At 36.7% G+C, this 17,286-nt stretch overlaps 2 protein-coding genes and 1 long non-coding RNA gene across 6 annotated transcripts; 1 reads left to right on the top strand and 2 right to left on the bottom strand.

Annotated features, from left to right (window-relative positions):
* Positions 1 to 151: 151 nt before the first annotated feature.
* On the bottom strand, positions 152 to 9,832 carry LOC129886205 (mitogen-activated protein kinase kinase kinase 2). 3 transcript variants are annotated; one of them, XM_055960784.1, is made up of 17 exons: positions 9,336 to 9,832; positions 9,181 to 9,222; positions 8,553 to 8,618; positions 8,367 to 8,477; positions 8,194 to 8,274; positions 8,044 to 8,121; positions 7,873 to 7,955; positions 6,797 to 6,878; positions 6,580 to 6,680; positions 6,171 to 6,210; positions 6,025 to 6,084; positions 5,898 to 5,947; positions 4,918 to 5,116; positions 4,561 to 4,827; positions 4,145 to 4,455; positions 4,003 to 4,070; positions 152 to 696 (listed from the first exon to the last, which is right to left on the bottom strand). In XM_055960784.1, exons 1-17 carry the CDS (start codon positions 9,636 to 9,638, stop codon positions 593 to 595), a joined length of 2,046 nt encoding a protein of 681 aa, XP_055816759.1. In that variant the 5' UTR covers positions 9,639 to 9,832; the 3' UTR covers positions 152 to 592. The 3 variants fall into 3 exon arrangements, with proteins under 3 accessions (XP_055816759.1, XP_055816760.1, XP_055816762.1); XM_055960785.1 differs by having other exon boundaries at positions 4,003 to 4,058; XM_055960787.1 differs by lacking the exon at positions 8,553 to 8,618.
* On the top strand, positions 2,125 to 3,968 carry LOC129886206 (uncharacterized). Its single transcript, XR_008766185.1, has 3 exons — positions 2,125 to 2,309; positions 2,695 to 2,765; positions 3,372 to 3,968. It is a non-coding gene; the product is annotated as an uncharacterized LOC129886206 (long non-coding RNA).
* A 648-nt stretch (positions 9,833 to 10,480) lies between the features above and the next one.
* LOC129886204 (kinesin-like protein KIN-14S) lies at positions 10,481 to 16,181 on the bottom strand. 2 transcript variants are annotated; one of them, XM_055960783.1, is made up of 14 exons: positions 15,927 to 16,181; positions 15,723 to 15,815; positions 15,582 to 15,617; positions 14,781 to 14,851; positions 14,594 to 14,693; positions 14,434 to 14,508; positions 14,051 to 14,347; positions 13,663 to 13,942; positions 12,740 to 12,901; positions 12,346 to 12,561; positions 12,221 to 12,258; positions 11,803 to 11,966; positions 11,598 to 11,711; positions 10,481 to 11,453 (listed from the first exon to the last, which is right to left on the bottom strand). In XM_055960783.1, the coding sequence occupies exons 1-14, from the start codon at positions 15,931 to 15,933 to the stop codon at positions 10,695 to 10,697; spliced, it is 2,412 nt and encodes an 803-aa protein (XP_055816758.1). In that variant the 5' UTR covers positions 15,934 to 16,181; the 3' UTR covers positions 10,481 to 10,694. The 2 variants fall into 2 exon arrangements, with proteins under 2 accessions (XP_055816758.1, XP_055816757.1); XM_055960782.1 differs by having other exon boundaries at positions 14,781 to 14,911; positions 15,927 to 16,180.
* Between the last annotated feature and the right edge of the window lie 1,105 nt (positions 16,182 to 17,286).

The raw sequence follows: 17,286 nt of genomic DNA, 5'->3' as shown, positions 1-17,286 counted from the left end.
TAAACATAATGATCAAGAGGAATTGAATAGTAACTTTAATTTTCATTTTGGTGTCGAGGCTCGTTGGATCCTTACAAGACTAGACTTGAGATTATTATTTTTTGGCTCTACAAACATTCATAACATTTCAAAAGTAAAGATGAGATAAATGAACTCGCAACAACCATCATATTTTTCAAGCAAATTACATCTGCACTTCAATATGAATCATAAAACCGGAAACAAATCCTAGCAGTAAAGTGGAACAGGACAATACTGGTGGCTACAATCTGCCATACCTATGCTGATTGTCCTATATGAAGGAATTTTACAACTCAAGAAGATGCAGTAACTCAGTTCCCCCTTCCTTGAGGAAGGAAGAAAAGAAAATTTTTGGAAGGAGGATCAATCACAAGTGGTAACATATCATTTTGTTGCCGGCTTCTAGAAGTAAGAAGCAAAACAACAGCCCATGGATCAACCCTGTGACTAGTTTTTTTGCATATCTTTTTGTCGCCAAGTGTGGTTAACATATACAGTAAAGATGCTTCATAGAAGGGGGGGCAAAATAACCTCTTCCTTGAGCTATGCATGCTGATACAGAAATATACAATCACTTTCCTGGAGATGCAAACCTTGAACGCTCTCTCTGCCGATTCAAAGCTCGATCCTTGGGAGAAGATGTTTTTCCTCCCACACCTGCTTGACGCATCATCTCTACAACCAATAATGCACCCGGTACGTAATTAGAATCTTCTATAATTCAGAACCAGAAAAATGACACAAAACATTTCTCTCCAAAAGTGGTTTTAGATTCAAAGGTATTATTCCACTTGACAAAAGAAGAGTGAAGCTAAAGATTGAACAGGATCACTATGGAGGTTACATTAGGTCATAGTTTCACTATGGAATTAAACTCAATGCCTTACAGTAAGTAGCAGAAGCCATTCAAAGTGACCTAATCTGCATGTTTTCTAGTCAGATGCAGCAGCACGGTTCTTTGAGACAGAATTTCCCACGATCGTTCATAACCAGGAATTACAAAAATTATCAGGTATACAAAATTAAAATGTTTGGGTAAACCAAGAGTACCCAACTTATGACTTTGGGCTGATTTTGGCTTATAAGCACTTTTGGTGCACACCAAACACATAAGTAAACTAAAAAATTCTTATAAGCTTACTCAAACACGTCTAAATATCACAAATGGATATGAGATGAGAGAAAGAAGTAGAAAGAAAGGTGTTCAAGTTGTGACTTGATGGTGTTGGCAATTTCAAGTAAAGAACTCATTGGAGTTGTTGTGACTTGATGGTGTTGGCAATTTCAAGTAAAGAACTCATTGGAGTTGTGTTCCCAGCACCCACATTTCAAGCCACCATAAGGCACCCTCCTAAATGTATGAGGAAAATCTTTCCCGAAAGAATACAAAAGAGATACGGTGCAAGCATTTTGCAGATAAATTCATTCCCTGATATGATAAAATTCTCCAGAGCTTTTAGGCATATATTATTCTACATATAGATAGATCCCTCAAGAATTTGTTAGCATAAGATGTTCAGAAGAAACTAGCATCAAGATTTTCAAAAGCAAGAAATAGAGTGTATTACTCAAGAAAACACAAACCTTCCGTATTCATTATTGGTTACTAACCAGTGCAATTTTTGTTACACGCATGAAACTTGAGATACAAAACACTTCATCCACCCATTTTTTATTTGCATAATTTGACTAGGTAAAAAGTAAAAACAAACTTATACCATTTTAAGAGAAATGGAGAACAACGACGAAGCAAAAGCTAACTCTATAATGATATAATGTTTCCAACAGTCGAAAAGGAATGGTGCAGGAAAAGGTTACACATGCTAGTGGACAGCTCTCCGAGAAGATTATTCTAGTTTAATGAAAAATGAACAATATTGAACCCGGGGCTACTGTAAAAAGTCAAGCACAAAACATAATACGGTGCAATCAAGATGATCTCAGTTTTTCATCCCGCTTGAAATTAAGGCGACTGTAATAACCCTTTCATTTAAATGAAGGGTTAATTAAGTGGGCTGAAATTTAAATGAAGGGTCAATTGGTAATTTCACCAATAACTTTTATTATTAAAAGAACCAAAAGGAGTGGCTGTCCTTTTCAGTTAAAAGGAGTGGTTGCCCTTGCAGATTCCTTTCTCCTCACAGTCCTATAGAGTAGAATTCTAGGAACAAAATTTGTTTCTTAATTTTTAGAAGAAAACAAACAACTCATAGAGGAGATTCTTTGGAGTTCTGGTACATCAAAGAAGAATCCTCTAGACCACTGTTTTGAGAGAGAATAAGCTTCAGGTAATGACATCAAATTTGTTCATAGTAGCATATACTTGTACTCCCTTTAAAATTTTGCAGAAAGTAGTAATCTCTTTCTACTTTTACCATAGCTCTTAAAAATAATTGAAGCAATGATTAGAAATCAATGTTGTGATAGTGATTATGGATTGAAAATCCTTAGGCAACTATGGTTCTAAGAATTTTAAGGAGATTGGAAATTTAAGCCTTTTTTTGGCAGCAAACAGAACTGCTGTTGCTATGGCTTGCTGCAATTTTTTTTATATATATTTAATTCATGGTTTAAGGGTGAAATATTAAGGTTTAGCTCTAAGCTTAAAAGTTAGGGATATTGACACTTTACCCGACTAGTATAATTGATGTTATTAATCAATATTTTGCATAGATTGAGGCATTTGGGGGCTGTTTTGGTGGGTGTTGTACGCGTGCAAAGTTGTGGAATTTGTCATTAGCGAGGTAAGTGAGACTTTAAGCTTTAGTGCTTGCTTTTCATACTTGCTTTGAAAAATGTATTTTCTTTGCCTAGTCCATGTGTTGGGACAAGCGTGTGCTTGGCAGAATTGGTGGTTTTGGATCAGCCATAGATAGGCTATTTTGTGAAGAATATCAAATATTTTTATGAGTTATATGTGGTGTAATATTGGATATCTTTCTTCATTAGCGTGACATAGTTACTAGGGGCATACATAGCTGCCGTAATATGTTAGGGGCATACCTATGCTGCCGTAATATGTTAGGGCCTTTGTACATGCTGCCGTAGTATACTTTGGGGCATTATATATGCTGTCGTGGACTTGTCGGGGTGATGGGTTGATCTCATTCACTGCCGTTTATGACAAGCTTAGAGTGTGGATTGAGTGAAAACATGTAGTACCCTTTTTGGAATATTTGGTTAGACTTATTGAGCTTTATATTATGAAATACATTCTTGTGCATATTATTATGTGTTTATGGTATAGATGAATTTTCTAACTCTTTTCCAGAGGTATTAGAGTAGCGAGTCGAGGATTTTACTGGGTTATATTTATATATAGCTAACTCCTTACTTACATGTCTATGCAGATACTGTAGCAGAGGGTGAGACTAGTGGCTAACTAGTTCGTTCGAGTGGATTCTGTCGCTGAGGTGAGCCTTCGCATTGATCGTGGAGGCTACTGTTTCAGCTATAGTTATTTATAGCTTACATCTTCTTTTCTTGGGGTTTGCATGCCCGACAGTTGGACTCATGTAATTCTATTAGTGCTCCATGGTTTTACTGTGGGATTTTGGCTAGATATACATTATTTAAGTGTCCATTCTATTCATAAATCGATATACGATTTTGGTTTGATAACTATTTTATTTTGAGGTGTATTGATGAGTTTTGGAGTTGCACATATTTTATTTCAGTGCTTAGATAATTTGGTTAAGTGTATGGATATTTGGTTCGCCCGACAAGTGGTGATAGTGGGTGCCAGTCACGTCTAGGGGGTATTTTGGGGCGTGATAGCAGCATTATACAATTAACCTATATTGCTAAAAGAGGAAACCTATATATACTGAGCGGTGGATGCACAACTACCCATGCTTGAGTTCATGCATAGGTGTTGAGCGAGGGAAGAGCATCAATCAGATAAATCAACAAACTGAAAACAAGCATCACATGAATAGAATAACAAGAGCTTATATAAACAAATAGAGAAGCGAGATTTACCTCGCTTTCTTTCAAGCTCTTGGTCAAGCTCTTCCTTCCACTTCCTTTGAATCTCACTAAAACTTGCACTATAAGAAGAAAAACTTATCTTCACATTAAAGGGGGAAAAAGAAGACAAAACAAAGTTGATTTATACACTTACATTGGACTATTTGATTGCCTCCGCTCATTAGACTGAGGTGAACTGTCATCATAGTCTTGGTTGCTTCCGCTGCCAATGCATGATGTTCGCCTGTTGCTACTTCCAGGGCTTGGACTAGTGATCATATCAATTCCTGTAGACAGACTTCCAATAGGACCCTGACTTGGTGACCTACTTTTCGGGGGTAACTTCAAGTAATTTGGTGTAGTTTCATCAATTGTAGCCTCAACTAACTGTGGAGAGTATGAAGGATTCAAACTGTTGTAGAACTCTTCATACAGAGGTGTCTGTAGTTTCTTTAGTTCAAGAGCCTAATACAGAGATAAAACAACCATGTTAAATGCAAAGCTAGAAATATGTTATATGTCATAAAGCCTCTTCATAGAGACAGGTAAAGCAACATGAGAAGTTGGTACCTTTTCGTCCAGGAAGGCTCTGATTTTAGACTCAGTAAGCTCATCCTCATCTTCTGATATGGAAGGACCACATAAAACTGCGGAATTGTTGTTAGGCGAGTCTGAACTCCCAGCACCTAAACCACCTTCCTGATTGTTAACTAAATCTGTATTCCTTAAGCCACCTTCCTGATTGTTAACTAAATCTGTATTCCCTTGTCGCGATTGAGGAGTCATGCCATAATCACAGTTCCAATCATCAGAGGGCTCAGCAATGGGATTGAAACTCTACTCAACATGAAGATATAGAAGAAATCAACTCGAGTGGAATGTATATACTTTTAGCAACAAAATAAGCAATCCAGAGAAACTTAATACCTTATTGAAGTCATCCACCGTCTTAACAGTGCTAAACGTTGTTCCTCCGTCCAAGAGCAAATTATCATTATCATCAATCTGACACATGTCATCATCACTACTGTTTCCTCTCAATATATTTCTAGCCTCTGACAAGTTATCAGTATTTTCCATTGAGATATTTAAGCTACCCAAGTTGCAGATGTCTACTGAACCAGCACTGATTGTCATTCCATCAACATGATATTAGACATAGTTGCTGAATAGTCCATATAATCAACAGAGAAATGTGTAATCCATATTGTCCATTTGAAATGCAACCAAAAGCTATTTCAAAAGAAGATATATACAGGTTTCAAATTTCAAGTTCTAAATCTACATGATTTCTTCATCACACTCTTCAATGCGATGCTTATTTTGTTGATTCAGTCATCATTTCATATCCTTAATATCAATCGGAAATAGCACAATGGAAGAAAAAGATTTATATAGGGTGATTGCAATTTAGTTGAGATTAAGTGTTATTCATGTTAGCATGTTTATTTCAGGTCCAATGTTTTCTAGGAGTCTCTTCATCCTACCAGATATTTATACGTCAGTAGAAGATGTAACGAACTTCTATTACTTGTTATTTTTTCACTAATTGTCCTTTATTCAGCGCATTAAAATCTAGAGGAGGTGGTTCCATATTCATGAAAGTCAGGTCTGACTTCTATCTTTCTTCTTTTTTAATGTGGTGTCCATGCCAGCTTGTGCAACTAAAATGAGCTTAATTAGACTGAGATAGTAAGAATTCATATAGCCAACTCTAACTTGCTTGTTGAGACTTGAGGCATAGCTATTGTTATATTACAAGTCAAAGAATTTCAAACTTTTTCTATATCTATTGGCACTAGCATTTACGTAGTGAAACTGTAAGCTTTAGTTCCTGTTAAGAATTTGAGATTACACGATGCAAATACTATGAGTCTGTGCTCAAAGAGAGCCTTTGGAGCACTTACACACTTTTCGCATTATGTCCACTTGGATAAGAGTGACCTTGAGATTTGCCCTATCAGTAAATGAAGTTCAGAATGTAAGTGCCTGAGCAATATCAATGACATTGCCAATTGATGTAGATAAACTGACCATCATAGAACTAGAACCATCAGGAAGAGACAGTTGTGCTTCACCGGTGACAAATGGATGCTACATGCAAAGATAAGAATTAACTCATTATTGCATAATACAAGAGACAAAACGATAACAGATTGCCTTAGGTCAAATCAAATCACCTGTAATAACTCACTAGCTGATGGCCTTAACTCTGGTTCCCTGCATGACATATCTTAGTTTCATTAATGGTGTAAGGAGGAGAAACCATACCAGATACAATAACCAAACAAAGGGTGAAGAAATCAGCATTAAATCTACTGGTTACACTAATCCAGAAAGCATCACTATTTTCAAGGTCACTTCTGAACAATTAAACATCAGAAACTTGGCAAGATTTATATAAGAAGGAAATTATATACAACTATATTCCCTACAATTGAGTAATATTTTCAACTCTTTATGTTGTCATATCTATGTCTACTACGAACATCAAACCACACGGTAGTTTGAAAATTAAAGCTTTTGGCACAACTGTTTATTGTGCTATTATTGGACTTCTTTAAGATCAGACAAGTGTTGACTACATACTTCTGTAAGCACTTCAGCAGAAAGTCTTTTGCTTCAACAGACACATGTTCAGGGATCGGGGGATGAGCTTTTGTTGTCCCAATATAGAAGAGTGCAGCAACCTAAAGAGACCATAGGATCAGTGCAAAGCATGAGTGGATCCATGTATAGTAACCAATTTATATATGCCAAAAGGAATACAAAGAAAAACTTAACAAGACCTGCATCAAGTGTATACCTCTTGATACTGTTGGCTCCAGGGAGGCTTGCCAGTAGTCATCTCTATTACAGTACATCCTACGCTCCATATATCAGCAGAGCTGAAATTCATAAACAAAAACATTACCATTACCAGCAGAACCTATACTAAAGAGATCGATTCAAGGAATATGTTGCAAAGGCAAATAGAACCAGACGCATACATTAAGTCAAAAACAAGAACTGCCATTTCTCCAATGAGTTTTACTGAATCAATTCAAAGTCAAAAACAATAATTGCTATTTCACCAAGAAACTCCTCTTCCATCAGAAAGTTCTGTTCACTATAACACGACAAAGTTTTGACTTTTGATTCAAAAACTGAAATACTAACTTCAATAGTTTATTTGTTTTGACCAATAAATATTAAAGTTAAAATTAACCAAAGTATCACAAGAAGTAAAAGTGACACAACGTCTGAAAGCATGTTCATAACTCAGGAGGGTGGCAAGGTGAACTATCAGAAAAATCAGCATATTAACTGGATAAGGAATGGAAATATACGGCAGTACACGTAAATACATAACACCAGAAAATTTTGACCAGTGTGAACCATTATACAAAAGAGTAGCAGCAATTCCAAAAAAGATTTAAAAAATGGATGATTCCTCTAAAAATAAAGAAGAGGCAGAAAGGTTTATGAAAATGAAATATGGAAGTGACAATAGCATAAATAAGCTATAAGTTCTTCTATCATAGAGAGGAAACTGTTAGGCTCATCATAAAGAGAATAGTAAGAAACGGCAGGGGACATTTATGAGCATAAGAAAACACTAACTCAAGTTCACAAACCATGATCAAGTTTGCAGCAAAGAAACATGGTCAAGTATGATCAGATTATTGAATTTATTCTTTTAGTATCTAACTAAATCAAGAGCTAAGACCCATTGTGAAACCAAAAGTGCACTTCCCAAGTCATCAGCAAAACAAACAAAATGTAAGCTCAGTCTAGAAATGAGATCCAAATAAGTGATACATAAAGGCTATATAATAGCAATTGAGATCAAACAAGAACATAAGCTACAGTTTATCAACAAAAAACTGTAATTATTCTTACAAGCTATGACCGGTTTGGCGAATGACTTCAGGAGCCATCCAATATGGTGTGCCCTTCATGGACTTGGCACCTGATATAGTAGCCTAATGTAAACGTGTTTCATCAATATCCTCTTCATTACATCCAAATCAAACCAAATAAATATAGATTGAGAATGGATGGTGAATATACCAGTTCGACAACCTTCTTTGATGCCCCAAAGTCAGCCAGTTTGATGCAACCTTTGTTATCAACAAGGATATTTGCCCCCTGAACCCAAATTAGTACACGATATTATTGTTGGACATATTTTGCAGAAAGAAAAGAAAGGAAACAAGATACCTTAATATCTCTATGCATTATTCCATTCTTGTGAAGATAATCCAGTCCTAGGAGCAATTGCTTAGTGTATGTTCTTATAACCTACTACCGAAGATAATATTAGATACAGTCATTCAATCAAATGAATTGGACATCAAAAGAGGGTGGAAAAATAAGGCCAACAATGAACTTACGGGCTCTGGGAAAGCTCCGAATTTTCCTAAAAGGGATGATATCGATCCACCAGGCACAAATTCCAGCAAAATATTCAATGTGTCCTCTTCTCTCACAATTCCAAGATATCTCTGACAACACAATATAGCAATTGAGTATTTCATGGAAAAACAATTCCCCAGTTAGGAGATCAAGAATTAACTTACAACAATATGTGGATGGGAGAGATTCTTGAGAAGCTTGACTTCCTCCTCAAGCTCCTTAACGTGGGACTAATCAGGACAATAAAGAAATCAGAAGAATGTATCAGACAGTAGCTTTATTATCTACTTACATCTCAAAAAAGTAGATATACAGCAGTCTGTCAGATGTCTTAAGCCCTTAGATTCAATAAAACAACCTTCCATCTTAACATAGCTATCATACAACATTGGTCACTACAAGTAAACCAAAAAATAGCTAAGAACTGAAAACCCATACATCAATGGAAGTGGAAGAAAAAAAGGAGTTAAAAGGGCATATTCTCCAACTTTAGTACAAGACACTGGCACAGGAAACTACAACGTGAAGGCAACTTCATTGTATCAAAATGCAACTACTCTAACAGACTTTTAACTTCAGAATGAACAATTTCCAACTTGACAGAAAAGAGCAGCAGAGATTGAAAGTAGAACCAACAAACATTTGTATAATCAAACGGCCCAATAATCTGACAAATTAAACTTCTGTCTCTTAAAAACTTCGATTCAAGCATTCAGTGCAGCCAATAGAAGGAGTGATTATATCATTGTTAATTCCGGACAAAACAAAAAGTATCTCGATGTCAATTCCAACCTGAGCTTTCTCCTTTGAAGCACTGTTTGCAGCTATCATAACCTGAAGAAGAAATATAATAAATCGCAAACACTTTCAGGATCACTCTACAGAAAAATCAAAATACCTAATAATCCCACTAAGAGCAACAAAATTTGAAGTCCAAAAACAAAAACCTGTTTGACGGCGAGAAGTTCTCCAGAATCGAGATTCATTCCCATATAAACCTGTCCAAAAGCACCACATCCTATCATCTCTCCTTTTCTCCACCTGATAGTAAGTGTAGCCGCATCACCGCCATCTTTAACGGCCGTTGTCGGTGAGGGCAACGCTCGCGGAGGAGGCGACAGCTTGGAGAAAACTCTGGAGTTCCGGATGCAGGAATTTATCTTCTCAACTAGATTACCGTCATCTGCGCCGTCGGCATTCGGCGTTCTGAACACCAGTGATCGCCGAACTGATCCGAAGATATCTTGCATCGGATTTTGGAGTGAATGAATTCGAAGTTCTAGGGTTTAAAGGAAGTGAAAACAAAGAGTCACTTCATCAATTTGAATTTAGTCAGTTTTTTTGCTTTCGCAATGCAAAACGGAGAAGAGGAATAGACAGAGAAAAAACAGAATGATTTTTGTGGTTTCTTTCTTCCATAGAGAAAGGGAGAGAGAGGAGGGAAAAGGTGATAGGCAATTTCTTTTTGAAAAAAGATGGAATAAATATTAGAATTACAAAATGGCCCCCCCCCCTCTAATTCTAGAAATCTTCTTTATTTTAATTTCTTTTTCAAAATCTTTGACATTAGTGTAGTATTACCTTTATTTTTTCCAATAAGTAAAATCATTGATTTTCATACTAACTCAATTAGTTGGCTACTTAAACTCTCACCCGATTGGTGAGGTTCGATTTCCCACATTGTAACCTTCTCTCCATTCCTCATTCCCCTACCAAAAAACAAAAACAAAAACAAAAAAAGAGAGATGGAGACTTTGCAAGTAGTTTGTAGTAATTATCAACTGCATGCAACACAAACACCATGTTTTGATATAAAGAACACTCTACTAATATTATTATCAATGTTTATTTTGTTGAATTGATTATCGTCTAGGAGGTTTTCTATGGAACACTCTAATAAATAACTTTATTATGTTTACAATTGAAGGCACCATGAATACTTGAGGAAAATCCACAAGTAGTTAATTCCATAGTTTAGCTACCCCTTCCATCTTGTTCAAAACGTAGTTAAGGAGAAAGTAAGCCCAGGAAATTTTTCATACTTCAAAATTTACATAGAATACTACAGTAGCCTACAAATCGGAACAGGATATCTTATAAATGCATAGATCAAAAAACACAATGATCACTCAGCAAATCTTATGGCTATGCTGTACCCTACCAAAGCAAGGGATGGGGATTGACCATAAGCAAGAGTATAGCTCATAACAGTAGGCAAGATGCATACACTGTGCAAGGAGGGGAAATAACAGAAGAAATCTATACCAAGGGCATATTCATGGAATTTTATGAGCTCTATAACATCATTAAGAAGAATACAAGGACTTTCTATTACTACTTCTCGCGACCTTCTTCAGAGGACTCCACACCAATTGCTTCTTTAATGCAACAACTGTTGGATGCTTGGGCCTCCATGAACCTGGTGCTTGTGAAGGAGGACTTCCCATGAATTTACTGCTTCGTGAACTAATTGGGGTTGCCCCTACAGGTGTTGCAACAGATGTTTCCTTCGCCTGCGCTATTGGAGAAAGCATTCTTGATGTACGCCACATTCTTTGTGGATCCCAGACAAACGATTGCCGGCCAATGAACCGGTCATTCCTTGGTCGAGCAGCAGAGTTGTTGAAAGTTGACATGCTAGACTCAGGGCGAAGGGTTGCAATAGAAGCCCGTCTTTTGGGCTGCAAAACCTGGTTTGTTCCTTGAGGTGGTGGTCTAACTGCAACAATAGATCCTCGCCTTGGTTTCAGAACTGCCTTGGTCATTGATGTTCTTTCTATATTTTCCTTATCATGTGATGCCGCTGACACAAAGGACTTCCTAGCTTTTGCAGGAGGACGAGCAAGAGGGGATGGAGGAGGGGGCACAAAATTGCTGATTTTTCTCAGTGGCAATCTCAGTGCTTTTGAAGGAGCCAGTGGTGGTTTCTTCTCTGTTGTGATCTTCTGTGCTTGGCTTAAATATGAGGAGTTTGTGAACTCACGAGAAACTCCAGCTAAAGCCTTGCTTTCCTGTTTGAGACGTATTTTCCTCTCGTCTGCCAATTGGTTTTCAAGATCACGAACCTGTTGCGAAATTGTAAAGGCTTAGCTCTTACAGAACAAGACTCGAAAAGCTTAGACTTAGAATGTGGCTACAATGTAAATGTGAAACTACCAGAGAGTCTTTAAGAAATGCCATTGGAAGAAGGAAGCTACTTTCTTTCCTACCTTATCCTGAAGACTTCTGCATGTCTGTTCTCTGGTAGCAAGTCTCAGCTGCAGAGACTGCAAACTGTCCTGCAATTTTTTGGTTTCCTTCTCATCATGCTTTGCTTTTTCTGCCTGTTGATGAACATCACAGCATTCATTAGATGGACACAACATTTTTAATGGACACTAATGTTCATTGAAAGAGGTGTTTGTTTATGACTACCAGTAGTTTATGCTTCATTAGCTCTGCAAGGTCTATCTGTTTGCGAGCAGGGCCATGCTCAACTCCTCGAACTCGACTTGCAAAATTCAGCGAGCATAGAGTTTCTCCCAAATCTGAGTTATTAGGGCTGATTTGGACAAACATGACTGCTTTGCAATCTCCTCCTGCATTTCATGTTCCAGCAATGGAAAATCCGTACACTTTAGAGAATGGGGAGAAACTATAAATCTTATCAACTGAGAAGATATAGCATGAGATATTTCGGTTAATCAAAGAAAATGATGAGCAATCATGTCAAGAGGATTAACTTGTTGTTCTCATCAAGTTAATTTGGAATTTAAACTGATGTTTAATATTTTGGACTCTTTCACAAAATTTCAGCATTTTCTTATAATACAGATGCTTTAAAGAGTCTTACCCAGAGAGCTCTGCAGCATATGTGTGAGCTTTGAATTCCTGTTGTGCATAGGGACAAATGTTATTTAATTTGAAAAATAGTACTAAATGGGGTTATCACATGCACAAATGGAAAGGGAGGAATACCTGTATGGAATATGAGATGTCTTAGAGGCTAGTGCAGAAATGACATCCCCAAGTGCAGACAATGACTTGTTTATGAATTGTGACTCTTTCAACCTCTCGCCTTCAACTGCTATTCGTCCCACACGCTCACTGCCAGCAAGGTCAACAAGCCAAAGGTGGCTCCTAGTACTCTGACCGTTAATCAAGTTGTCTCCCACAACAGTCACCCGCAGTAAGCTAAGGTAAAAGTGACAAAGAAAGTGTGATTCTTCGTTGATGAGACCCTAATAGCGAATTGTAATACTAAATTCTTTGAAATTTGTCTAAACTGAGGCATTGGCATTTGGCAGGAGAAATGTAAAAGGAAGAGAGGAATGACGAAGGTGAAATCGAGAGTAAGTTTTTAAAATCTTACCAGTGAGAGCGGCTGCTAAGTTCGTTAGCACTAGTTGATCCAACAGATCTAGCCCGACTTCCGGACTTTAGCAATTCCCATACTTCATCTGTACCATATACACGAGCCTCCACAAGTCCTGGAACTTCCTGAGTTCCTTCTGCAGATTGTTTTATCTCCAACCTGTTTCATGTTAAAATATAAGATCATTTCTTCGAAATACATACATAAATATTCTCTTTCGTAAAAAAACCGAAGCTCTAGTTTCTTGTTCACTAAACTTTGAAAAACTTTCCTCACCAGTACTGCAAACCAATTGATACTACTTCCTTCGAACGGGGACCTAATGATCATTTAAGCAATGCACCGTTTCAAATTCCATTTTGCAAAGGGCCTTTTTCTGAATTATGAAAATTGTTTTTGATTACATAGAAGTACTTAAACATAGTCAGTTGAGTTTGCAGAGGGCTCTGATGATCATTTAACCAAAGCATGGTTTCTAATTCCATTTTGCAAAGGGGCTTCTCTGAATTATGAAAGTTGGTTTTGATTATATAGAAATACTTAACAACATAATTAGCTGAGACTATATCAGTTTTTGGGTAAACGCTTTTCTTCAAGAGATACTATTCACCTGCCTTTAGCTACTGTAAAAATATATATACATTGAGATCAATTTTTCGACTTATTATATGAATGAAACTAATATATTACTTTAGTCAATTATGTTTAACACTTGATATAAAACCAAAAACAATTTCTACAAATCAAAATATGCCCATTGTAATCTACAAAGTCTAGCACATTTACTTTTAAATTCTGGTGAGAGAATATGTGCCAACCCGAAATGATGTTCTTATCTAGCCATAACCAGCATTATGGTCTTCACTTTTGAAACTTGAAAGCATAAACTAGCCAGTAAAATAAAGAGATTACGAACTTACTTCTTAGCTGGTTGATTTGAGTTCTCTACGAGGAGATCTTTTATCTTCTCATTATAAACCTCTAACATGCTGACAAACAACTCATATTTCATGATACTGCTTCTCTCACTAGATAAGCTAAATAGCTTCTCTAAAGTTCTGTAGTTGACTCCCCTATTTTCAGGTGTTCCTTCCATGGTAAATGTCTTCCCAGTTCCAGTTTGTCCATAGGCAAATATGCAGACATTATACCCATCCAAAACAGAGGTCACAATGGGCATTGTTTGAGCAAATACGGCATCTGCATTAGAAAATTAAAGGATTTGGATGTCAAATTACAATATGCAACAGAAAAATTCCTTACAGAAATATCTTAGATACACACATCAAATCACAGATATTGACTTACCCTGGCTGTCCTCAGGTTTAAACACGTAATCAAACTTAAACTGCTTTTTAGAGGAACCTGCACAACTGATCTGCAGTTCATTTTCATGAGATGGATCAAATTCGACCACAGATGTCGATCCATCTGCAATTTCACCTGCATTTAAAGGTCTACATCTACAGAAGACCCTGATATTTCCTTTGAGTTCGATCACTTCATTGTATAGACGTTTTCTTTCAGTACACTCCTCCAGATACTTCTTCTTCAGTAGTTCACACTCTTCATCGTACTTCTTTTTCAGAAGTTCATGTTGAACACCTGAAATAGTCGAATAGACCACAGATTGATCAGAATTGATAGCATACAACTGTATAAAAAGAACAGATATGAGATGTTGTTCATACACTCCTCTGTATACTTCTGCTTCAGTAGTTCGCACTCTTCATCATACCTCTTTTCTAGAAGTTCATGTTGAACACCTGATATAGATGAAGGACCAAAAATAGATCGGAATTGTTAGAATACAACTGTATAAAAAAACAGATATGAGAATGTTGTTCATACTCAAATGCTGAAGAGCACTAAAAGCTTCAGAACCAGGAAAAGAGTCCAGACTCGTGCCCTTGACTTCATTACATAATGCTGCCTGTTCTTTCGTCAAGTCCTGAAAAAAGAAGGAATATTGATGAATAATAACTCGTTTAATCTCCATTGAAACATAGATTTTAGCAGGAAGTGGTTAACATCTTACGAGTACTTCATTGCTATCTTCTATCTTCTCTAGAATTGGAAGAGTCTGCTCTTGATATGATGAACGTATTTCTGTGATACAACGTGAAGCATTACTCTCATCCACTGAATCAGAAGTTCTGTCAACTTTAACTGAACCAATTCAAAAGGCAACAACCCAACACATGTAAGAAGCAAAGCCTATTCATTGAGAATGTCTACACTACAAACCAGCTCACTTTATAGCTTTAGGTGGAATCAGGGGGCTCAGAGCTTTTGAAATTGACTTGGAGAGAAAAGATAGTGTAATTCAGAAGCAAAGTCTATTTCGTAACTCACAATCCAGGATGGAAAATCAAGCATTACGAAATTCCACCCAAATTCTACCAACGTAACTTTTTCCACATTCATAAATTAACAGGGGTATACTAGTATCAGTTGCTACCAGTTTCTTGTGTAACCAACAAAGAAGAATGATGCAGGTCTTTAAATGTTCAAACATCAAAGAACCTAACAGAGTTTACATAACAGCTAATAGAAATCTTTTAGTTATTCTCATCACACGAAAAAAAAATATGTATGTGTGGGTATATATATATCCAAACTATTGACTTAGTCATGTAGAAACAATTACAGGACAGGTACAGAAATCTGAAGTTACATTGTTTTCCTTGGTACTATCAGATCACCCATTCATAAAAAGTAGGTTTAAATAAAATACAATTCATTCCATTCTCAAATAAATCTCACAAGAAAACCCCAATTGACCATTCTTGAAGCAGATAAAATATAGCTAGATAAAAATGTTAAACACGAGACCAACCTCTATCAACAGTAGGAGAAGATTCCAGGGCTTCACCTGAAACAAGATCCACAAAGAATCAACCAATTATTCATTACCCTTAAAAATAAACAAAAACCGAAGTAAAAAAAGAAAAGAATCCAAGGAAGATGGTAAACGAACCCCCATTTGGAATGGGTGACGCCTCCATCAAATTATCCCCAGAAATAGTGACTGCTTGATCAAAATTATCGCATAGCTTTTCTAGGGTTCGATCTGAAAAAGAAAAAAGAAACACCGAAATTAAAAGTTGATACATACAAAAGATTTGGAAATTATACATCTCCATTTGTAGGAATTAGAGAGAGAAATAAAGAAAGAGTGTACCGTCCATAGTAAGAAAACCTGTGAGTGTGAAATCAGTGAAGATTAGCAAAAACAGAGTGTGAATCTTGAGGAGAGAAGAAGAAGGAGAAGAAGGTAGAAGAGAGATTTGGGAATTTCTTGAACGGTCACAATGGGGTTTGAATTTATGGTGGGATACCCAAGTTTTTGAATTTTTGATTAATCTAACCGTTAAAAGTAAAATTAGAAAACAATCTATGCCGTCCGATTTCTGGGAGCTACCTTTAAAGGCTGAATTTCTTCTAGGAGCGTCGTCTCATTTGTTATCTTTATTTATTTAATTCACCATTCCTTTGATACATTACTTTAATTCTTATTATTATTATTTTTGTTGTTCTAACTAAAAGATTGCCTACTACAATTTGAGATTGTAACTATTTTAAATTTTGATATGGATAAATCAAGTAAAGAACATAGTTATATGAGAATAAAAATCATAATTAAGTATAAAAGGTCATAATTCATAGTTAGTAAGATTTATAATCATCTTTAGCTAGATTTGAATGGTATGCTTGGAAAAGGCATATGAAAAAGTTTTGAGGAATGTCCTCTGGAGGTGTCTGGAGGCTAAAAGTATTTCGATAGTGTATATTAGGGCGATAAAGGACATGTATGATGGAGCTATTGAGATGAGACTACATCAAGGATCTGTGTTGAGCGCTTTTCTTTTTGCCTTGATGATGGATGAGCTGACACGATCTATTCAGGAGGAGTTTTCATGGTGTATGTTATTTACGGATGACATAGTACTGATTGATGAGACTCGAGACAGAGTTAATGATAGGCTGAAGGTTTGGAGACAAACTCTGGAGTCCAAAGGGCTCAAATTGAGCAGGACTAAAATAGAATACTTGAAGTGCAAATTCAGTGTTGCGATGTATGGAGAGGGCATAGAAGTGAGGCTAGCCACTAATCCTATTCCTAAGAGAGAAAGCTTTAAATATCTTGAGTCCGTCGTCTAGAGTAATGGGGACATCGACGAGGATGTCACTCATCGAACTGGGGCACCATGGATGAAATGAAGGCTTGCCTCTAGATTGTTGTATGATAAGAAAGTACCATCGAAATTTAAAGGTAAGTTCTACAGAATAGTGGTTAGACAGTTGTTATATGGAGTGGAGTGTTGGCTAGTCAAGAACTCACATGTTCAAAAGATGCATGTTGTGGAGATGAGGATGCTGAGACGGATATGTGGACATACTAAGAGTGAAAAAATTATAAATGAGGTTATTCGGGAGAAGATGAGAGTGACCTCTGTGGCAGACAAGATGAGAGAAGCGAGACTGAGATGGTTTGGCCATGTGCAAAGGAGGCGTGTTGACACCCAGTTAGGAGGTGCGAG

The sequence above is a fragment of the Solanum dulcamara genome, chromosome 4 (assembly GCF_947179165.1).
Source record: "Solanum dulcamara chromosome 4, daSolDulc1.2, whole genome shotgun sequence".
Classification (NCBI taxonomy): domain Eukaryota; kingdom Viridiplantae; phylum Streptophyta; class Magnoliopsida; order Solanales; family Solanaceae; genus Solanum; species Solanum dulcamara.
Note: the sequence above shows the minus strand (reverse complement) of the source record. Positions and strands in the feature narration are given on the sequence as shown.

What these genes read in the sequence shown, in the direction of transcription:
- LOC129886205 (XM_055960784.1), bottom strand. Translation starts at nt 9,638, where the DNA reads ATGCAAGATATCTTCGGATCAGTTCGGCGATCACTGGTGTTCAGAACG. An exon ending in CTTCAAAGGAGAAAGCTCAG is followed by an intron (nt 8,619 to 9,180) that starts GTTGGAATTGAC and finishes TGTCCTGATTAG; the next exon opens with TCCCACGTTAAGGAGCTTGA. An exon ending in CGGTGGATGACTTCAATAAG is followed by an intron (nt 4,828 to 4,917) that starts GTATTAAGTTTC and finishes CATGTTGAGTAG; the next exon opens with AGTTTCAATCCCATTGCTGA.
- LOC129886204 (XM_055960782.1), bottom strand. An exon ending in GCAGAAGTATACAGAGGAGT is followed by an intron (nt 14,348 to 14,433) that starts GTATGAACAACA and finishes CGACTATTTCAG; the next exon opens with GTGTTCAACATGAACTTCTG. An exon ending in TCAAATCAACCAGCTAAGAA is followed by an intron (nt 12,902 to 13,662) that starts GTAAGTTCGTAA and finishes AACATGAAACAG; the next exon opens with GTTGGAGATAAAACAATCTG.